This window comes from Tachysurus fulvidraco, chromosome 18, assembly GCF_022655615.1.
Source record: "Tachysurus fulvidraco isolate hzauxx_2018 chromosome 18, HZAU_PFXX_2.0, whole genome shotgun sequence".
In the NCBI taxonomy this organism is placed as follows: Eukaryota; Metazoa; Chordata; class Actinopteri; order Siluriformes; family Bagridae; genus Tachysurus; species Tachysurus fulvidraco.
Window position 1 is genome coordinate 19,122,197 of NC_062535.1, and position 24,152 is coordinate 19,146,348.

At 38.8% G+C, this 24,152-nt stretch overlaps 1 protein-coding gene across 4 annotated transcripts; it reads left to right on the forward strand.

Annotated features, from left to right (window-relative positions):
- Positions 1–160: 160 nt before the first annotated feature.
- Positions 161–23,161, forward strand: LOC113646436 (NACHT, LRR and PYD domains-containing protein 3-like). Of its 4 annotated transcripts, none has more exons than XM_027152713.2 (12): positions 162–371; positions 2,459–2,586; positions 3,773–3,991; positions 5,063–5,212; positions 6,166–6,201; positions 6,488–8,291; positions 8,438–8,611; positions 12,033–12,206; positions 14,118–14,279; positions 14,363–14,539; positions 14,855–14,901; positions 15,291–15,978. In XM_027152713.2, exons 3-12 carry the CDS (start codon positions 3,775–3,777, stop codon positions 15,839–15,841), a joined length of 3,492 nt encoding a protein of 1,163 aa, XP_027008514.2. In that variant the 5' UTR covers positions 162–371; positions 2,459–2,586; positions 3,773–3,774; the 3' UTR covers positions 15,842–15,978. The 4 variants fall into 4 exon arrangements, with proteins under 4 accessions (XP_047659156.1, XP_027008514.2, XP_027008507.2 ...); XM_027152706.2 differs by having other exon boundaries at positions 2,462–2,586; XM_047803200.1 differs by lacking the exons at positions 2,459–2,586; positions 15,291–15,978 and adding an exon at positions 23,028–23,161 and having other exon boundaries at positions 161–371.
- The last annotated feature ends 991 nt before the right edge of the window (positions 23,162–24,152 follow it).

Sequence of the window (24,152 nt, forward strand, 5' to 3'; positions counted from 1 at the left end):
AATGAGATAGAAAATGTAAGTCAATCTGGATAAGGGCGTCTGCTAAATGCTGTAGATGTAAATGTATATTGTCTCTGGTGGCTTTTCAGATTATGTAAAGGTTTCAAATTATGTTGACCCCATTGGCTTTCCACATCATGTGCACAGCTCTGTGTACCCCTCCCACCAGGTCTCTGTAGGTAGACATTTTGAGGAAATGAGCAGTAGTTTATTCATTTTTGATCGAAAGTTGAATACAAAATTGCAAACAGAATTTTTTCGGATGCTGCCATTTAACCTCCAATGACAAAACTCATATAGATGCTGCAGGATATTTTGTTTCAAACTATATTTGTTTATCTAAATAACAAAAGTCGGGATGTTTCCTAACGGTGAGTAAAAGAGAAAGTACAAAGAAATAAAGTTAATTGTTGAACAAATCAAACATCAGAGAAAGTAAAAAAAGGCGTTTTTTTAAATATATATATATATATATATATTCCAGGTAGAAGTTTATTAGAATACTATATACTGTATAATACTGTAGGTTTTTAAGAGCTCAGAAGGGTCCAGATGCAGCTGTTCGGTATAAATGTATGTGTATATATAAAATCAGCTTTAGAGATGAAAAGCAGAAAGATAAGAGTTAAATTTTTTCGACACACTTTAGATCAGTTTTTTTTAATTGTTGTCTGATCACAACTTCATTAGAAGGCATCAGACTCACAGAAGAGCTGAAGTTCACAGTCTATATCACGGATTTGCTCAAATATAAAGAGTTTACAGCTGTGTATAATGTGGTAACTCCACACAGCTGAATGTTACTCAACACTATGTGTTAGGAGTTTGACATTTTGGAGCTTCTCTAAAGGTAAGAAGTAAGAAACCAAGACGAACATGTGGGGCTTGACCTTGAACCTGAGAACATCATCCTGACTGTGAAGCAAACTGGTGGTATAGCACCATGTTATACATTACCCTTGTCATGTATTTGCCTCTGTAGTTAAGCTGTACACACACACACACACACACACACACACACGTCTGTGCATCAGACTGTTCATGTCTCATTTCCTCTGTGAGTGAAGATTACACATACACAGAGCTGCAGTTTCTTCACCTGATGATTGTTTTATCTGTCAAAATCAAATATCAAATCACTAACGTGGGATGTGGTAGCTAATTGTGGGATGTGGTAGCTCATTGGTTAAGGTGTTGGGCTACTGATCGGAAGGTCATGGGTTCGAACCCCAGGTCCACCAAGCTGCCACTGCTGGGCCCCTGAGCAAGGCCCTTAACCCTCAGTTGCTCAGTTGTAAGTCACTCTGGATAAGGGGGTCTGCTAAATAATGTAAATAAATAAATAAAAACTAACGGCTCACTTAAAGGAACATATTCTCAAAGGGCGTGTTGTAACATGTCTGGTGACAGGATGCGACCATACGTTCACTGTAAAGTCGTCCTTTACATCCCACATGTCCAGGAAACACAGACAGTGTTCCGTGGAGAGTATAAGTGATCTTTATAAGGAGACAGTTTCTCAGTCTCTTGAAATTGAACCTTTAGTTACAGGACCTACAGAGAGATCTAGTGAGACTGATGAAGGTGGAAATTTCAATGACCTGTTTCATAGAAATATTTGTCTTTTCTACTTGAAATTACAAGGACAGTTTCTTCTGTCAGCATCAACTATACAAAATATTGTTGAAGAGATTCAGAGCATACACGAACTGGGACATACATATACTTTGAATAAATTGAGTGCATTTCTGAAAAGTGATTTCGAGTTAACAGATGAACACATTGGTAGAATATGTGATGTCATGAAGGAATCTGACCTATTCAGCAGTAGTCATGAAGGACCAATGATAACCAATTTTTCAAGAACAATGGCTTTTAAAAAAATGTTCAGATACAAAGAACCTGTAAAGTTGTACTTAGGAATACATGAAACAAGGTCACAGAGGTTTGCTTACTATGTTCCATTGAAAGACTGATATGTTTATTGGAATCTGACTTATGGAATTGTACTGCACAGGATACATGCTTACCATGCACCGATGTGCTTTGTGATGTCAGTAATGGTCAGGTATACAAAAACAATGAGTTATTATCTCAAAACCCATCATGTCTCAAAATAATTCTCTATCAAGATTCTTTTGAGGTAGTGAACCAATTAGGTTCAGCAAAAAGCAAGCACAAAGTACTAGCTGTTTATCTGTCTCTGGCTAATTTACCACCTCATATAAGATCAAGTACAGACCACATGTCACTTGTAATGCTGTGTCGAGAAATAGAAACTTCAAACACTTTGGAAATGACAGTTTTTTCAAGGCTTTTTAAAAGACCTGGAAGACAATGGAATAACTGTGGGAGAGGAAAACATTAAAGGGACTGTTTTGTGCATTGCAGGGGACAATTTGGGGTCTCATAGTATCGGTGGATTCACAGAAAATTTTAGTGTTTCTGAATATTTCAGCAGGTATTGCCGGATATCACGAAGGGATTTTCAAACAGATCCAAATGCATGTGGGCCTCAGCGCACTCCTGAAAACTACAATTCTGCAGTAGACCTTTTACAGTCTAAGGGACAACAAAACATTGAAGGTATAACATCTGATTTGTCAATTTTTAATTCATTGAATTACTTCAATGTTTGCATGCCTGGCCTGCCTCCTTGTTTAGGCCATGACATTTTTGAGGGTCTTCTTTCCTATGATTTAGCCCTTTTCCTGAAGTACTTCATCAAGCAGAAAAAGTGGTTCACCTATTCAATTCTAAATAGATGCATTAAGCAATTTAAATACAGTGCATCTGATGCATCGAGTAAGCCATGTGCAGTGAGCTCCAATGGAGTAAAGCTTTCTGGTCAGGCTATTCAGAACTGGATTTTTTTAAGCCTTCTTCCTGTGATCATGTGTGACAAGGTGAAAGAGCCCATGGATGATGTTTGGCAGTTGACCCTTCAGCTAAAAGACATTGTGGAGATGATTTGTGCCCAGAAAATTTCATTGTCAGAGGTTGCATACCTTGATGTTCTTATCCAAGAATATCTTGCTTGTAGATTCTCTCTCTTTCCAGGACATAGACTAAAGCCTAAGCATCACTACTTGCGACACTACCCTGCACTGATTTTAAAGTTTGGTCCTTTGATCAGGTTGTGGACAATACGCTTTGAGAGTAAGCACAGTTACTTTAAAAGATGTGCTAGGAACTTAAAGAAATATAAAAACCTGTGCTTCACTCTCTCTGAAAGGCATCAAATGTACCAGGCCTATCTGTCAGAAGGGTCTATGTGTGATCTAATTTTGAGGGTAAAAAACAGCACTGCATTTTACCCAGAGCTGTATGGTGGTTCTGTTAAAGATGCAGTGAGGCAGTTTGGATTTACAGAGAACAATACCAAAGTCTCAGCAGAAGTAATGTACAGGGGTACGTTATACAAACAAGGCCAGTTCCTTGTAACACATAATATGGATTTAATAGAGTTTGGAGAACTTGCACTTATTCTAATAAAAGATGAAGATGTTCATTTTCTGCTGAGAAAGTTTGTAGCAGAATTCATTCCTGAATACCATTTGCATGAATTGAAACATCAGACTGAAATAATGCATTGTATGAAAATCAATGACCTGGCAGATTTCTGTCCTTTAACATCATATATGATGAATGAAAAAAGGGTAATTCCTTTAAAGCACAGCGTGATGTCACACTGAACATGATTGTTGATCTGTATTTTCTCATACCTTTTGGTTTATTTATGCAAATTATTATTTTTTTAATTGTTTTTCAGCAATGGGTGAATCAGAGCTAAACATTTCAAACATCAGCAATGCCATTGATGTTGTATTACCTGAACTCTCAATCGCAACAAAAAAATCTCTTGAGGACACCTTAAAATCACTTGGAGTGGAGACCCCAAGTGATTTCAGATTTCTTCAGGAATCAGATCTGGCAGCTGTACTGAGGCCCATTCAAGCCAGGAAATTAATTTCTGTTCTAAAGGAGACCAGTAAGTCCATGTACTTGTTTCTGTTACAAAAACCTTAAAGGGATAGTTGACCCTAAAACGAAAATTCTGTCATTATTTACTCACCCTCAGTTTGTCCCAAACCTATATACATTTCTTTGTTCTGCTAAAGGAACATTCTTCCAACTATAAATGGTAGTAAATAATGACAGGATTTTCATTTTGGGGTAAACTGTCTATTCAGTGGTCAGACATATTTATTACTTTTGTTTTTAAAAGTAACAATTACCTTCGTTATTTATTACCTTATTTGTTCTATTTAATACACATTATTTTTCTGTTTATTATACAGTAACCGTAAGGAAACTAATTATTGTGATTGTTAAAGTAACTGTTCAACTATAAAGACAATCTTGTCATTCTTAATTAGTGCCTGGTTTGGAATAACAATAGGAAATAAACTGTGATGATATTTTAATTTTTTTTTTTAATGTTTGTGACTTTTTTTACAGCACAAATTTCCGAAACCCCAAAGCAAACAGTGAAATAATTATAGGTTTTAACTGTAATTATTACAAATAAACCTTAATTTAAAACAGTTTTGAGCTGTAAAAAAGATGGTTATGAACCGTAATTATTACAATTTAAACCCTGTAATTTGACAGGTATAAACTGCTTTTATAACAACATAAATATTTATTAGACAGTTATAAACCGTAAAAAAAAAATTAATCCGTAAAATATACAGCACAATGGGTGCAACCCTGTACAACCAATAACGTTCCTACCGTATTTTTGACGGTAAAGTTCTGGCAACCACAGCTGCCGTTTTTTTTACCGTAAATAGTACGGTTTACTTTTTACAGTGATGATGTAAAGGCAAATGTGTTTAACTATTTTCATTTAATTATTGATTGTTGAATAATATATAAGAATAGGAATATATATCAAAGTTATAAATATATAAATAAAAAACATTCTGATTGATGATTTTAACTTGATCTTTTAATAATTACTGATTAATTTATTTTTACTATTAATAGAAATGCTTAATATTTTTTTTATTTTACATTTGTATTTATTAATTGTATTCATTAATTTATTTATTTAAAGACACTCCAGCCCAGTCTCCTGTTTCTCTGGCTCATGGATTATCTGTTGTTGTGAATGCTGAAAGTGGCAGCAATGTTAATCTTCCTGCCCTCATTAACAGCACGTGTAATGATGTTGCCCTCGACATCACAGGCAGCTCTACTTTCACTCGTATGTAAAAACACATTTATATTTTCTGCTAATTATGCATTGTTTGATCACAGTTCTGCTTTTCCTTCTTAGATGAGATCTTAAATAGTGTTAGCTCTTGTGTTAAAGAGCAAGCAAGAACAATACTCTAGAAAGCTGAATAATAGTGAGAGCAAAATGTAATTATACATATGCTAACTGTTTAATCGTACAACATTAACTAAAATGTGCTTGTGAAAATCTAAAATAAAATATAGTAAAAATAGCTGTTACTTTCTTTTTTTGGGGGGGGGAGGGTGGGGGGGGTTGTGATCTGATGGTTAATTAACGTGACCTTGCCGTAGTTCAGTCAGGACCACTTGAGTCAAAATAAAGACAATTCTTTTAGACTTATATTTAAATTTTTATTTGCAAGATTGTTACATTTACATTTGGTGGTATGGCTCTGTTCTGAATTCCCCATCCTTTTCATGACCTCCATGAAAGCTAGTCAGAGAACAGCAGCAGCTTCTGGGGACAATCTCCCATTTATCTGGGAGATTTGTTTTGGGAAAGCAGCAAAACAAAAATCCCCCCATTTAGAACAGAGCCTGCATCAGTGACAACAGAATGACACTGATTAAGTTAAACAAAAAGTTTCAAGGAGGAGCTAGGGGAGGAGGTGGGTTGCAACAATACAGAGGAAACAGCCAAGCAGAGAGACTGAAAATGCATTTAAATAGGGTGCCCTGTTTGAAATAGACCAATTGAGTGCTTGGGAATCAGATCAGCTGATGGGGCTGGGTTAGAAATGTTTTTTTTTTAGACAATCAGCTGATAGCCGAGCTCGGATATGCGGCCTGCCTGAACTGACACTGAACGCTATATTGGTGGTTGTTTAATGTTGTAGGCAACACGGGAACAGATTCTATGTTTAATGTTGTCTTGTCTGACTTTGTCCTTCATTCAATCTTTCTGTGTCTGTTGTTCCACAGAAGCTTCGAAAACACATAGTGAAAAGGAAATTTTGGGTAAATATGTGACTTCATCTTTTTCTCCAGACATATTTTAAATAAACAATCATGTATTTAGTGAATTTAGGCCACAGGTCCACATTGAGCTCCAGTGAGAAACTCCTGATGTATCTGTTCCTGTATTTAGAGGTCCAAGCACTGGTGATGCTCCACTATTGGTTTTATGGGTGAAATAATGTTTAGCCTCAATGATTGTTGTTCTTTGGCTCCATTTCCTGGTTTGTTTAGTGAATGGAGAAATACAAAATGGTTTTAAGCTCCTTCTCTTCTCTACACCATACAGACTCGTCTACAGAAGTTCTACAGGCATTTCTGGCGAGTCACAAAGCCAACATGAAGAAGAAATATGAGTGCATATTTGAGGGCAAAAAGGACACCAAAACTAAAATACTTCTGAAGAAGGTCTACACACAGCTATACATCATTGAAGGAGAATTCAAAGAAGTTAACAAAGAACATGAGATTCTGAAAATCGACAAAGCTTTCAGTCTGCAGAAATCTCAGGAAAAAACAATCCACTGCAATGAGATTTTCAGTCTTCAGGGGAAAAATGAAGACAATAAAGTTGTGCTCACCAAAGGAATTGCAGGAATTGGAAAAACTGTTTCAGTGCAGAAGTTTATTCTTGACTGGGCAGAAGGAGAAGCCAACCAATCCATAGACTGTGTTTTCCTCCTTCCATTTCGAGAGATTAATTTGATTAAAGATGAAGAATTCAGCCTGCATGAATTACTGCAGGAATTCTACCCTGAACTGGAAAAACTCAGCAAAACAAATTTGTACAAAAATCTCAAGCTTGCGTTCGTCTTCGATGGGCTTGATGAGAGTCGTCTTCTGTTGGACTTCAATGTACGTATGGTGAGAAGCGAACAAAAGAAAGCCTCTGTGAACGCTCTCATCACAAACCTGATTGAAGGAAATCTGCTTCCTTCTGCACTGGTCTGGATCACCTCTCGGCCAGCAGCAGCCAATCAGATCCCCTCGCATCATGTGAGCTTGTTTACAGAAGTGCGAGGATTCACTGACAAACAAAAGGAGGAGTACTTTAAAAAGAGAATAACGGATGCAAATCATGCCTCTAAAATCCTCTCACAGGTTAAGAAATCTCGGAGCCTCTATATCATGTGCCACATCCCCATCTTTTGCTGGATCACTGCTACAGTAATTCAGGAGATGCTGGTGCAAAATGATGGTGAAGAAATTCCCACTACACTGACTGAAATGTATATCCACTTCCTGCTTATACAGATGAACGTCAAAAACCAGAAGTATGATGACAAAGAAGAGCGAGATTTAAAGAAACTGCTAGAAATGAACAGAGAACCGATCCTGAAACTGGCCAAGCTGGCATTTACACAGCTGGAGAAAAAGAACATCATGTTCCATGAAGATGACCTGATAGACTGTGGCATTGATGTCAGGAAAGATTCAGAGTACAGTGGGATGTGTGCTGAGATCTTTAAGGAAGAATCTGTGCTTCACGAGAAGAAGGTTTACTGTTTCATACATTTGAGTATTCAGGAGTTTCTTGCCGCAATCCATGTTTTCAACTCCTACACCAACAAAAACATGAATGAGTTACAATTTTTCTTCAAAGATTTCCCTCCAATAGACACCCAGCTGGATGTTTTGCTGAAGAAGGCTGTTGATAAAGCCAAGGAGAGTGAGAATGGACATTTAGATCTCTTTCTTCGATTTCTGTTAGGAATTTCACTTGAGTCCAATCAGAAACTCCTGCAAGGCATTTTTACAAAAATACAGTTAACCAAAAAGAGCATTAGCAGAGTGATCCAGTTCATTAGGCAAAAGCAGAACGTATCTCCTGCTTTGTCCCCTGAGACATCAATCAATCACTTCTTTTGTCTGATGGAACTGAAAGACAGCTCCCTGTACAACCAAATCAAGAAATATCTGTGTACAGACAAGTTTCCAGATAGAGAATTGTCTTCATCAAATTGCTCAACTCTGGCCTACTTGATATTAATGTCAGGGGATGTTTTGGAGGAACTTGACCCGAAAAAATTCAACCCCTCCATTTTAGCCTATAGGAGACTCATCCCAGCTGTGAGCTGCTTCAGAAAAGCTTGGTAAGAATTCTTATCCAGTTCTCTTTCATTCCTTATTTACTTCCTATTCTTTCTCCTGCCTGTCATGTGATGTTACCATCAGTCATATGGTGTTATATACTTCATTCATATAGTGCACCTTGAATCTATATATGCTGTGTCTTCAGGCTTGCTGGTTGTGAGCTGACTGAAACATGCTGGGAGACTGTGGCTTCAGCTCTAGAGGCAGAAAACTCAGTTCTGACCGAGTTGGACCTGAGCGATAATTACAGAGTTGAAAAGGGAGCAAAGTTTCTTTCTGATGGACTGAGAAGTTCACACTGTAAGCTGGAGATACTGAGGTCAGAACTGTGTGTTAGATTATACCTGGAATAAACCCTAAAAACACTATTACACTTTTACTACAGACAGGTCCAAAAGTCAACATTAAAATCACACTTTCAGTAACCAACACCATAAGGGTCAGGGGCACAATAAACACTCACTAATCCTTTCACTTGCTGAGGTATTTGGGTTAGCCATTATTGCATTGTGAATTTCAGATGGATTTGACTAGGTCTGCAGGCATTTTAGTGCTGATGGGTTCTGAGGGGGTATAACTGGTTTAAAATTAAATCTAAGGCATGAAATGAAGGGGCCAGGTGGCAATGACAAAGAAGGTCAAACTTGTATTTTACCTCATTAAACTGTTTACATAGTCTGAAGGGGCTCATTTACAGGGAACTGAGTTTCTTGCTGCAGTGTGGTTGACACAGGTCATGGGTAACCACCAGGTTGGTAATGGGGGTTTTGTCCTCTGTGTCAGTCTTCTTGGACATTAGGGGGCTCATCCCAGTTTCTTCTAGACCTGCTTGCTCTTTTAAAACTAGTCTGTTGCTTAGGAGTTTTTTGTTATTGCATTTATGAGTGGTTGATCCCTGGGCATACAGTGAAATAGGGTAAGTCGTGTTGCAAAGTGGCTCAATGAATTCTGTTCATACTCAGCCCACAGTAGAATATGTGGTGTGATCCCAACATTAAGGGAACAGGAAATTACATGTGAATGGTTAATGATTCATAGATATATTAACTATAAATAGTATTAACATGGGACCCAAGGCAGGTTGTTGAGAAAGTCGACAATGTTTATGTGGGACCAGGGTGTGCGTGCAGCATTACTAACTTGGGACTTTGAACTGAGCACACACATCACCAGAGGTTATGGAATGGTGAATGTCCGAGGACATTTTGGGCCACCAGTACCTCTCACTCAGCATTGTTCTCAGATACCCAGTGTTAATGCTGGTGTAGGCCCAGGTCATGAGTTTACAAGTGTCTATGGACAAAGAGCTTATAAGATGGACCAGATTTGGAGATATTTGTTGCAGAAGTGTACAAACAATGGCTTTGTCAACTTGCCAGTGTATATCTACCTCTAGGGGGGGTATGGATTCACTTCTCATTGTCAGTCTGGGGTACAGCTGAGTGGATGCAGGGAACTGCATCTGTCTTGGTATTCTTATGCCCCTTTTCCACCGAAGCAGTTCGAGTGCTGGTTCGGAGCCAGAGCCTAATTTAGAACCAGTTCTTTCTGTTTCGAATGCCAAAGCACCGGCTCCGAACTAGGAAAAGTTGTTCTTAAGTAGCACCAAAACGTTGCTGGTCTAGACTTAAGAACCGCTTGCATCAGGAGCTGGGGGCGTGACTACTGTTAGCACATTTAATAATGTACCTTAAGTATACTAATGTTTAATACATTTTTACTTTACCGTGATATGATACATTATCAGCACACATGATAGTAGGTAGCTACATGCTAAGGCTAAATTTTTTTCTGTGTTAACGATAAAATAACGTTATGTACTTTATCTATTACAACCTCCGTTTATACAGATTACATGGAGCTGCACGTACACGTTTTATTTGCCGCGTTTGGATGCCAATGTAGGTTCGCAAAGCCATGAGCATTAACAGTAAAGCAACATCCGCCATTGTTGCTGTGTTTGTGTTTGCCGCTGCTGCACTAACGTTGCTGGGACACGTGACACGTATACAGTGACGTCACACTCGGCACTGTGATGGCTCTCTAGCCGGTGGAAAGGCAAACCGGTTCTTAGAAGGTTTGCCAGTGGAACCAAAAGTAAAATACTTTGAACCAGCACTAGCGCTAGCTCTGACCCAGCACCCGGTTCTTTCCGGTGGAAAAGAGGCATTAGAGATTGTGCATCAGGACAGGGTGAAATGAAGTTCTAGTGTACACAAGGTTCTTGTGGTTAATGTAGATTGCATACAAACACTTCTCCAATGCCAACTTAAGAACCAGCAACTCCTGATTTCTGATGTCATAGTTTTTTCTTCAATAGTTGACAGCTTTTTGGGGTGGAAATAGGCCACTTTCAAAGTCGTTTGTGGATTGCTGTTCAGAGTTTGTGGATTGCTGTTATTTTACAAATCATGACTTGGTGAGAAAAAGAAATGAATCACTGTCATAACTGATTGACAAGAATGGACCAAGTAGAACTCATATGTGAGACAGAGACAAAGGAAAAAGGTCAGAGTCCTTAATAGAGTACAACAATAGAGGAAAAGGCAGGTTTAAACCAGACAGGAATATTATAGAGCAGGCAGGAATGTCCATCAGAAATGGGCAAGTTCACAAGGGGCGGGAACAAGGGTGGGATGATTAGACAGGAGCACAAGGCAGACTCCAAAGACCATCTGGTGAGGACAAAGAACTTGTGGTGTGCTTATATAACACTGCACTAGGGCTGGGCGATATGGCTGAAAACTGTATCACGATATCAGGGTTTCATATCGGTCGATATCAATAATTATTGATATTTTTTATGACACATTTAAAATATGGACCAGGAGAAAAATATATTACATTTTAAATATTTTAATATTTTAATCTTAATTTTAACCTTCCTCTGATCAGAATCCCCTCAGTTATTAAGACATAAATGTCAACAACCAGGAAAATTCAAATAATTATAATGTAAACATAACTCTAAAGTCACAATGAACACTTAACAATTATATCTTAACATTTAAGGTGCAAAATGAAAGAAAATGTAAGAAATGCTTAATAAAGTGTAATAAAATAGTGCAAAGTTTTAAATATAAACATAGATAAACCTGAGAATTTAGTGCAAGTTTAGTACTATTGCATAATTTGCAGACGACATTGTGAATATGCGGCCAACAGTTCTCTCCATCGCTGGAAAGTTGATCCTATATTAACACGGGTCCTACTTCTTGCCTTATCGTAAGCCTTTCTTTGCTTTCTTTCTTTTTTTTTTTTTATCCTCCATGTCAATGTTAAAACCGCTTTCTGCTAATGTCACACATGCGCACTGAACACTCTCTCCGCCCATATTGACAAGACACACCCCTTTTTGCTCATTGGCTACACTTTAGTTTTGATTTTTGTTTCATTTTTTTCGTTCCAACTCATTTTCTGAAGCTTTTCTCAAACATCGGAGACCCTACCTTTAAAAGAACGGCAATAAAAATTACATTTAATTTTTTTCCGCAAAAAAAAAAGAATAAAAAATATCAAACATTTTATCGAAGACATTTTTTATTGATATCGATCACGTGTCTATCGCGATACATATCGTTATCATTTTATTGGCCAGTCCTACGCTGCACAATAAAAAATGGCAGCTGCACCAGAAGTAATTTTGCATGCTGACACTGATAACTTAATAAATACAGCTAATTGTACCTTACTTTTGAAATTGACTGTAGATTTTTGCAAATTTTCATAACATTCTTAAGGTTAGCAAGATGCCATTTCTCCCAGAGCAGCTGTGCTGAACTTGCTTCAGCCCTCACATCAATCTCATCTTCTTTGCATGAACTGGACCTGAGCAACAATGACCTGCAGGACACCGGACTGGAGCTTCTCTTTGCTGGACGGGAAAATGTATATTGTAAATTAGAAGTTCTGAGGCAAGTATAATAAATAACTTCAACAATCACTTGGCATACATACTGTTAATATTAAGTCTAGTCACTTTTATTGTCTCATCACCACAGCACATGTGCCATGGTAAGTGAAATTCTTGGGAGCGTACTCCAGAAATTGCAAAAACAATTAACACACAGGTGAAATTAACAGGCAAAAATGTGCAATATGCTCAATCATATATTCTCAGTAACCACAGTGTACTATTAGACTTACAGTTAGCACTACACTTTATACGCAATATATACTGTAGGGTGTAGCAATATGTAATGCTGTACGGTTTATAAGTTATGACTGTTAATTAGTCTGATAGCCTGAAGGAATTAGCTATCCCTCAGTTGGATGTGCGGGATCAAATGCTGCGGAGACATCTTCCTGAGGGCAGCAGAGAGAGCAGGGATGGGTGGCTGGAGTCACTGGCTTTCCTTATACACCGCGTGGTGTAGATGTCCTGGAGGGAGGGAAGCTTACCTCCACCAATGTGGCTGGCAGTTCGCACCACCACCAGCTCCTTGGCCTTGTCAATGTTGAGTGAGAGGTGGTTCTCCTGACACCATTTAGTCAGGGTAATCACCTCTTCTCTGTAGGCCATCTCATTGTTATCAGACCTATCACCGTTGTGTCGTCAGCGAATTTGACGATGATGTTGGAGCTGTGTGTGGCTGCACAGTCATGTGTGTACAGGGAGTACAGGAGTGGGCTGAGGACACAGCCCTGAGGAGCACCATTGTTGAGGGTCTAGCAGGGATGAAGTATTGCTGCCCATTCTTACCACCTGACTTCTGCTTGTCAGGAAGTCCAGGATCAAGCTGCACAGAGATCTGTTTAGTACCAGAGTCTGGAGCTTCGCAGAAAATGTGGCAGGCACTATGGTGTTAAATGCTGAGCTGTACTCCACAAACAGCATTCTCACAGAGGTGTTCTTATTTTCCAGGTGGGAGAGAGCAATGTGTAAGAGAGCGATGTGTGAAGGGGGGATTTGTAGGAGTCCCGGAAAGGAGAGTAGCATTGGTCCAGTGCACGATCAACACGCGTGTTGATGGTCATGTGTTGGAAATATTTGGGAGCTATTGTTCTGAAGTCCCCCGTAACAATAAACGCTGCATTTGGGTACACGGTTTCCTGCTCACTTATATTCCCGAGTGCCTGGTCTGTGTTGGCTTGAGGAGGAATGTAAACAGCTGTGATTATGACCACTGTAAATTCCCTTGGTAGCCAGAATGGTCGACACAGAAGCATATGAAATTCCAGATCAGGGGAGCAAAAGGATTTAATAGAGTGTAGGTTCCTTTCATCACACCACGAGTTGTTGATAAAGAAACAAACGTCCCCCCCCCTCTGCTTTTCCCTGTAAGCTCTTTCGTTCTGTCCGAGCGGTGCATGGAGAACCCCATAAGCTCGATGGCTGAGTCTGGAATCTCTGCAGACATCCAGGTTTCTGTGAGGCAAATAATGCAACAGTCCCTTGTTTCTCGTTGGTAGGAGATATGTTCCTGCAATTCACAGAGTTTGTTGTCCAGTGACTAAACATTAGCCAGCAAAATGGTTGAGACAGGAGGTCGGAGGGGACGGCGTCTGAGTCTTTAACATCGGCATTTCCTTGGTTGCGTCTGTGCGGCCCAAATGGCTCTGTTACGGTGTTTGTAAACAAGGCTCCAGCGTTCAAGAACTCAAAGTCCGGTTTGCGTTTCGCGACGTAGGAACATATGTTTATAAACGTGTGTCAGTCATAGACATCCAACACGAGAACAGCAAAATAACTAGTAAAAGAAGCGAAAAACTTTTTCTCTGAGCTTGGCGCCATCTTGGAGTGTGACCTTCTTTTTACAACCACAGAGTTAAGTGCATTAATGTAAATGATGAAATCTTTGTTTATGTATATGTTCTAAATCCAGGCTGAGCTGGTGTAACCTCACCAAGAAGAGCTGCTCATTCCTCTCCACTGTTCTCAATACTTTAAGAGAGTTGGACCTTAGTAACAATGACCTGCAGGATTCAGGAGTGAAGCTCATTTCTGAAGGACTCACCAATGAACACTGCAAACTGCAGATACTGGGGTTAGTTTTCATATCATACACTACAGCTAAACTCTGCTGGTTTGGAAGTTTTCTCATTTTTTATTTCTTCCAACATTTCTTAGGTTGTCTGGCTGTTTAGTGACAGAAGAAGGATTTTCTTTATTGGCAATCGCTCTAAGTTCAAACTCCTCATCAGTCCTGACAGATCTCGATCTGAGCTACAACAATCCAGGAGATAAAGGAGAAAAGCTGCTCTCTGAACTACTGATTAATCCAAATTGCAAACTGAAGACACTAAAGTAAGATTCTACTAAAGTTCTGGAGTGCACTGTAGCTCTTACACACCGACCTTGGCAAAGTCATCTCATGCTTGAACAGGTTTGGTTTCCAGTGAAGGGAAATAATAATGTTATAGTGTACAACGAAATTACATTCATTCATGTTCTTCTAACTTTGTAGGATAAGTTTGGGTGTTGTGGTCAGGGGTGCAAATACTTTTAGCCATATATTGTTAATTACATTACACTATTAGAAATTTATTTCAAATGAATGTACATTACCACTGTTCTTTTTTGTCCATGATGTAACTGTAAAACCCTGCATTCCTTCTGTAGGATGGAACCAAAAAGTGCCCGATTTATCAAAGCTGGGGTCAAAAAGTGTAAGTTCCTCTTTCTGATTTCATCTTTTTTCTTCTTTATGCACAGCGTCTGGAGGATGTTGCTGAGGGTCTTGACCATTTAAGCAACCTTTTTCTTTACTTTTCTTTTTGTTGGTTTTATTCCACTGTGCAGATATAGACCTGGCTTCACAATAAACTAGTCATTTGCAGCTACAGTACAGTAGAGAGCTGTTTTTATAGACAATTTAACACTGCTATATCACATTAATTTGGTCTGCTGAATCTCTCCCTAAATTATGTCCTATTAATATTTATTCCTGATCCAGAAAAATCTCTTGTCTAATAGTTTAAGGGCTTATTACAGTTAGACAAATGCTAATGCTGGCTTATACCTCCTAAATATGATGCTATTATATCTGTTCTTGCAGATGCCTGTGAGCTCACATTCGACCCAAACACAGTCCACACACGACTGTGTCTGTCCGAGTCAAACAAGAAGGTCTCTAGCACAGACCATAATCAGCAGTACCCAGATCACCCAGAGAGATTTCAGCTGTACCAACAGGTACTGTGTAAGGAGACTCTGAGCCATCGCTGTTACTGGGAAGTTTGTTTCGAAGACTCGTCACCAGATATTGGAATCACATATCCTGATATTCAGAGGGAAGATATAAACCTGCCAGTGTGGGATGCTCACATGAAGCTTGGGTTAAACCAAGTCTCATGGGCACTCTGTACCTTTAACAGCGAACGGTTTTATGCCAGACACAATTCAGAGGACACAGACATATGCATACTAAAGTCAAACAGAATAGGTGTGTATCTGGACTGGCCTGCTGGGATTCTGTCCTTTTACAGCATCTCACCAGATACACACTCACTTACACACTTGCACACATTCTGCACAGTGTTTAAGAAGCCGGTGCATCCAGGGTTCAGTTTGGAAAGCGGCTCTCTGACCTTGTGCCAGCTGGATTAAATGGCAGAATAAAGGAGTGAATTGTTTAATTTTTTTATTTTAATTTTATGTATATTTGATGTGTTATAAATGTCTGGAATCATTTAATTAAAGAATTGTAAAATAAGTCTAAATAAATAAAAATATATATTTCTGAAGGAGTTGTAAAATGATGGCAGTGCAGCTTTATATGATTCACATCATTTTCACATAAAAAAAAAAAACCCTCAATAACATAATTGGAAAGGTCCAGGTAAAGTTTTCATAATCATCAAGAGTTTCAGGGATCCTGTGTCCACTGTAGCCTGAAGATGCCACCTGCTGCTGTTGTAGCTCATCGCTTAATGGGTCAAGTGTTTGCACCACAAATGCACAATAAATAGAACAATTTTGGAAATCCCTTTTATTTGTTTGTTTGTTTGTAAATAATGTTCATTACATAACTCATTCATTCAATACATAACTCTGTGATGTAATGCAGTGGTCCCCAACCCCCGGGCCGCGGACCGGTACCGGGCCGTGAACCAAATGGTAACGAGCCGCCCAAGGAACATTAAATTATTTCCATTTTATTTACTGTGGTGTATTTCTCTCGGGTTTGTGCAACTTTCTATGGACGCGAGGTTAACCGGGAGCTGAGAGACGTCATCTAAAGCCACACCAATACCGCACGTGCGCAAATTATCTGACATGCTATTTCTGTGAAGTGGGGTTTTCTGCAGTGACAGCAACCAAAACAAAACACCAGAATATACTGGACATAAGCAACACACTTCGGGTGTCATTGTCTCCTATTACACCAGATGGAACTGTCTTGTTGCAAAGAAACAAGCTCAGGCTTCTCATTGATTTAGCATTGTAGTGAGTTAAAAAGGCATGTTTAAATACAATTAAATTAAAATTATTAATTTTAATTTAATTGTATAGCCCTCCACCCCCCACTCCCTGAGGGCCGTGGTAAAATGATCAAACACTGACCGGTCCGCGGCAAAAAAATGTTGGGGACCACTGATGTAATGATCTCAGCATGGAGCAGGACTTGCATGATGTAATGATCTCAGCATGGATCAGGACCTGTGTGATGTAATGATCTCAGCATGGATCAGGACCTGTGTGATGTAATGATCTCAGCATGGAGCAGGACCTGTGTGATGTAATGATCTCAGCATGGAGCAGGACCTGTGTGATGTAATGATCTCAGCATGGAGCAGGACCTGTGTGATGTAATGATCTCAGCATGGAGCAGGAACAAGTCCATGCCATGAAGAGCTGAGTCTGTTAGGAACAAAAGAGAAGTCTTACTCAGTATTATTGTAAAAGAGTAATAGAGTAAAGAAAGAAAGACAGACAGACAGACAGACAGACAGAAGAAAAAGAAATGTGAAGTCTATAAACAAACTCTTGTCCTGTTTACTTTACAAATCACATGCTTTAACTGGCAGCTCTTTTGCTGCAGACGCTCAATGCGGTTGGTTCTTACTTTCTTACTGACACACGAATGAACCAATGAGAACCAATGAGAACGTTCCGCTTGTGACGTCCCAACGCCATAAAAACGGAAGCATATTATCCGAATGGAACCGTGAGGATTCGCCATCAGTAGCCGGAGACCTGAAAACAACAAAATTAAATTATAAACCCGGCTTTAATTCGCTTCTGTTATATTTTATATGAAACTCGGAGCGTTTATTGAAGGAGTGTTAAGGTTTCCGTGGCATTTATGTGCGCGTCTTTACTGAGGTTTTGTGCTTGTATTGAGTTTTGTGAAGGTAAATAATGGAGGTTTTGTGGAGCTCGGTGACGGATCTCCATGTCCAACATTCTCCTACCAATATACTCACTCTCCCTCCTCTGAACATGTCCAAACCATCTTAATCTGGCCTCCCTAAATTTGTCCCCCAAACGTCCAACATGAGCTGTCCCTCTGATGTACACTTTCCTAATCCTGTCCAATCTTGTCACTCCCAAAGAGTCTTTATAGCTAAATTTACCACAGAAGGTTATTGTTAAAGACTCCGTCCAGGGTGTATCCAGCCTTGATGCCCGATGACGCCTGAGATAGGCACAGGCTCCCAGTGACCCGAGAAATTCTGACAAGCAGTAGAAAATGAGTTAGTGAGAGAGAGTTATTGTTAAAAGCTAAATTTAGCACAGAAAGTTATCGCTAAAGCTAAGTTTACCAAAGGAGGTTGTTGGTAACGCTAAATTTACCACAGAAAGTTATTGTTAAAGCTAAATTTACCACAGAAAGTTATTGTTAAAGCTAAATTTACCACAGAAAGTTATTGTAGAAGCTTCATTTACCACAGACAGTTACTGTTAAAGCTAAATTTACCACAGAAAGTTACTGTTAAAGCTAAGTTTACCACAGGAGGTCATTGCTAAAGCTAAATGTACCACAGAAAGTTATTGTTAAAGCTAAATTTAACACAGAAGGTTATTGCTAAAGCTGTTTACCACAGGATGCTATTGCTAAAGCTAAATTTAACACAGAAAGTTATTGTTAAAGCTAATTTTACCACAGGAGGTTATTGTTAAAGCTAAATTTACCACAGAAAGTTATTGTTAAAGCTAAATTTACCACAGAAAGTTATTGTAGAAGCTTAGTTTACCACCGAAAGTTGTTGCTAAAGCTAAATTTAAAACAGAAAGTTATTGTTAAAGGTAAATTTACCACAGAAAGTTATTGTAGAAGCTTAGTTTACCGCAGAAAGTTACTGTTAAAGCTAAATTTACCACAGAAAGTTATTGCTGAAGCTAAGTTTACCACAGGAGGTCATTGCTAAAGCTAAATGTACCACAGAAAGTTATTGTTAAAGCTAAGTTTACCACAGAAGGTTATTGCTAAAGCTAAATTTACCACAGAAAATTATTGTTAAAGCTAATTTTATTTATTTATTTATTATTTGGAACCCCATTAGCTTCCACGAGTGGTCGCTAATATTCCTGGGGTCCATTTTACAATATCAAAACATATTATACACAATCACATTACACTTTTTACAATATGTTATCAAGAGAATAAATACACTTAAATTTGAGTCATTACACTTAGTTTTCATTACAGATCATAAATTTTTTACCATCTTTTTAAAATAAGATATATTGCTTATTTGTCTTATACACATTGACAGTTGATTCCAAGCTACTGAGGATCTAAATAATACAGTTCTCCTCATACAATTTGACTGTGCAAAAGGAACAACTAGATCACCAGAGCTGACCTGCCGAGTAATATGTAGGTGGCAATACCCACTGTAAACCAATTTATCCACAAAAAATCTGGGGTTGTTTTTATAGATGGCATTATGCATGTAGCACAGAAGACTTATCTTTAATTTATCCTGTACCTTCAACCATACTAATATAGTGTACATTTCATTCACACCGGTCCTGTACGAACAGCCAAGAGCAACTCTGGCAGCTCTATTCTGAGCAAGTTGAAGTTTTTTTAAGTGCTCCTGTGTAGCACTGGACCACATAACTGAGCAGTACTGCAGGTGTGACAAGACCAATGACAGGACTACTGTTCTCATGACTGAGGGTGGACAAAACAGCACACACTTCCTATCTAAAGCAATGCCTCTACCCATCCTAGAAACAATATGATTTATCTGATCAGTCCATGAGAGCTGATTATCCAGCTTGACACCCAATAGTTTACTTGTAGTAACCTGCTCAACCAAAGAAGAATCAATAGTCAAATTTAGTACAACTTCTGTATTTCTAACAACATGGGGCAAATCATTCACAAAAATTAAAATAAGAGTGGACCCAGACAGCTGCCCTGTGGAATACTGCATGATATACATTTACTATCAGAAAAACTACCATTAAAAAATACTTGCTGAGTTCTGCCATAGAGATAACTCCTTATCAGTGAAGCAGACAATTGTGAGAATCCATAATACTTGAGCTTTGACAACAGAATATCATGGTCAATCACATCAAATGTAGCTGTAAAATCTAAAAGTACTGCACCAACAAGTTTTTTATCCTCCATATATGTAAGCCACTGATCAACCATATGCACTAATGCAGTGTTAGTTGAATGGCCTGGTCTATAGGCATGCTGTGAACTCGTTAGCAATTCATTTAATGTAAAGTGCTCTAGCATTTGATTAAAAAGTAACCTTTCAAATATTTTGCTTAATACAGGAAGAATATGAATTGGTCTGCAATTAGAAGGAGTAAACCCTGCCTTTTCATCTTTAAATAAAGGCACAATTATAGACTGTTTCCATAGCTTAGGAATCACTCCGCTGAGAACTGAATTATTAAAAATGTGACATATTGGTTTGCACAAAATATTTGCAACAATTTTTAAAAAATTACCAGGTGTTTTCTCATCAGATAAGGAGAGAAGCAACCTCTTAACGTTGTCCTCACTACAAGTATTAAATGACAGGGAGCAAGTTTTCCCTCTCATAATAAATCTAACATTTTCACAAGGAGATTCAATATCTTGCATTGTCATACATGATCTTAATTGTTCTACTTTGCATATAAAAAAATCATTCAAATGATTGGCAATATCACAAGGTTTACTATTATTAGTAAACCTTGTGATATTGCCAATCATTTGAATGATTTTTTTTGTCACCATCAAAAATCATTTGAATGATTTTTTTTTTTGTCACCATCGTTGGTCTCCATTCAATTCAATTCAATTCAATTCAAGTTTATTTGTATAGCGCTTTTTACAATAGACATTGTCTCAAAGCAGCTTTACAGAGCAGAAGGTAAACATAATTTACAGAGCAGAAGGTAAACATAATTAATGATAAAGGAATTAACGAATAATAAAAGAAATAAGAATTAACAGAATCAAAAATTCTAGATTATTATTAGTTGTATATAGTTCCATGTACATATTCAAATTATTTGACTTTTTACACATCAATTCCTTTAATACTTTCACAATTGTTTGCTATCATTCCTAGAATTGGAGATTTTTTGTCCATAATATGCTTTCTTTTTTATGTTATTTAATTTTGTAGCTTTGTTTCTCAACTTGCGATAATGTACTCTGTCTACATCACATTTTGATTTGAAGGCCATATCTTTGGCATTGTCCCTTTGCTTCATAAGGGACATTAGCTCTTCATAAAACCATGGAGCACTGTTGATTTTTATAGATATTTTCCGGAGAGGTGCATATTTATCAACTATTTTACTAAAAGTGTCCATAAAAATGTTAAGAGAAGCATTTACATCCCCCTCCTGAAGAACTGCAGACCAATTTGAGTTATTGACCTCATCAACAAACAATCTAGGATTAAAGTTTTTATATGATCTACGATACATGATCCTTCCACCAGATTTAGGAATTTTCATCATTATTGAAATTGCTATCAGGTTATGATCACTGCATCCTACCCCCACAGGGATCGGATGCTGCGGAGACATCTTCCTGAGGGCAGCAGAGAGAGCAGTCTATGGGACGGGTGGCTGGAGTCACTGATGATCCTCCGGGCTTTCCTTATACACCGCCTGCTGTAGATGTCCTGGAGGGAGGGAAGCTCAGCTCCAACAATGTGGCTGGCCGTTCGCATGACCCTTTTCAGAGCTTTATGGTTGCCAGTGGTGCTGTTTCCAAACCAGGCAGTGATGCAGCCTGTCAGAATGCTCTCTATAGTGCAGGTGTAGAATGTTCTGAGGATGCTGGGGCTCATTCCAAACTTCCCCAGCCATCTCAGGAATAAGAGGTGTTGATGTACCTTCTTCAGCACTGCATCAGTGTGTATGGACCAAGTGAGATCCTGACTGATGTTAACGCAGCCGAACTTAAAGCTGCTTACCCACGCCACAGGTGTCTTGTCAATGGTGATAGGCTTGTGTTCTCTGCTCTATCTCCTGAAATCCACCACCAGCTCCTTGGTCTTGTCAATGTTGACTGAGAGGTGGTTCTTCTGGCACTATTTATTCAAGGTGCTCACCTCTTCTCTGTAGGCCATCTCAGGCCATCAATGTCGTTGCTCAGACATGTCACCGTTGTGTCGTCAGCGAATTTGATGATGACGTTGGAGTTGTGTGTGGCTGCACAGTCATGTGTGTACAGGGAGTACAGGAGTGGGCTGAGGACACAGCCCTGAGTAGCACCAGTGTTGAGGATCAGCGGGGATGAAGCATTGCAGCCCATTCTAAATATTTTCTCAGAGCTTGCGCCATCTTGGAGTGTGACCTTCTTTTTACTACCACAGAGTTAAGTGCATTAATGTAAATGATGAAATCTTTGTTCATGCCTATGTTCTAAATCCAGGCTGAGCTGGTGTAACCTCACCAAGAAGAGCTGCTCATTCCTCTCCACTGTTCTCAATACTTTAAGAGAGTTGGACATTAGTAACAATGACCTGCAGGATTCAGGAGTAAAGCTCATTTCTGAAGGACTCACCAATGAACACTGCAAACTGCAGAAACTGAGGTTAGTTTTCATATCATACACAACTCTGCTGGTCAGGAAGTTTTCATTTTTTATTTCTTCCAACATTTTTTAGGTTGTCTGGCTGTTTAGTGACAGAAGAAGGATTTTCTTTATTGGCAATCGCTCTAAGTTCAAACTCCTCATCAGTCATGACAGATCTGAGCTACAACAATCCAGGAGATAAAGGAGAAAAGCTGCTCTCTGAACTACTGAATAATCCAATCTGCAAACTGAAGACAATCAAGTATTTAATCAGTATTTAAAGTATTCAATAAAGTATTGGCAAGTAAGACAGTGTATCCTGCCTTGATGCCTGATGACGCCTGAGATAGGCACAGGCTCCCTGTGACCCGAGAATAGTTCGGATAAGCGGTAGAAAATGAATGAATGAATGGTCCAGGTCTGTTACAAATAAATGTAAATTGATAAAGTTCTTCTTTGACCATGATGTAACTATAAAACCCTACTTTGCATTCTGTAGGATGGAACCAAAAAGTGGGCGATTTATCAAAGCTGGGATCAAAAAGTGTAAGTTGCCTGAACCCTGCCTACCACTTCATGTTTTCTTATTTTCCTCTTCTGTTCTCTCACTTACCTTCACCTTTATAATTAAAATGCAGAGTTATGTGATGGCATGGTAGAATGAAGTTACTCTGTAGAATTAGATTTTTTTTTAACGAATTCTTTTTAGACTAATGCTAATGCTGATAATGCTGGGCTATACTATACTTCTAATATATTATGATGCTATTATGAGACAATAAACTTTTTCTGTTCTTACAGATGCCTGTGAGCTCACATTTAACCCAAACACAGCCCACACACAACTGTGTCTGTCTGAGTCAAACAGGAAGGTCTCTTATACTTCAATTCAAGTTTTCAATTCAAGTGTATCTGTATAGAGCTTTTCACAATTGATATGAGTATGTCCCAATGAGTAAGTCTGAGGTGACTCAGGCAGCAGTCGCAAGGAAAAACTCCCTTAGATGGTAAGGAAGAAACCTTGAGAGGAACCGGACTCAAAGGGGAACCCATCCTCATATGGGTGACACAAGAGGATGTGATTATAAAAATACAGTCAAACAGATGTTGTATAGATGCAAAAGATCACATGGAGTTCACATCTTTTTAGTATAGCATATAACTGTAGCTGATAGATCTCTAGATGCCTCAGGATTCACTGAGTCGGGCTCATCTCAGTGGAGGTCCAAAATCTTCATCACACGGAAGACGATCGGAGCAGGTACAGTTTCTGGATGCCTCGGGATGGGTAGAAATATTTGCAAGTCTGATATAATAGTGCACAGTATTATGGGATGTATTATGTGTATGCCTGACTAAAGAGATGAGTTTTTAATCTACATTTAAACTGGGAAAGTGTGTCTGAGCCCCGAACACTATCAGGAAGACTATTCCAAAGTTTGGGAGCTAAATATGAAAACGCTCTACCACCTTTAGTAGACTTTGATATTCTTGGAACTACCAGAAGTCCTGAGTTTTGTGATCTCAGAGAGCGTAAAGGATTGTAACGTGTTAGAAGACTAGTTAGATACATGGGAGCTAAACCATTAAGAGCCTTGTATGTGAGTAGCAGCAGTTTGTAATAAATTCTAAAGGTAACAGGTAGCCAGTGTAGAGATGATAAAATTGGGGTTATATGATCATACTTTCTTGTCCTGGTAAGAACTCTGGCAGCTGCATTTTGGACTAACTATGAGTTCTAATCCTACGTCCACCAAGCTGCCACTGCTGGGCCCCTGAGCAAGGCCCTTAACCCTCAGTTGCTCTGTTGTATAAAAATGAAATAAAAAATGTAAGTTTCACTGGATAAGGGCGTCTGCTAAATGCTGTAAACTGATGCTGACCTACAATGCCAAAAATGGACCAGCTCCCTCTTACCTCAAAGTC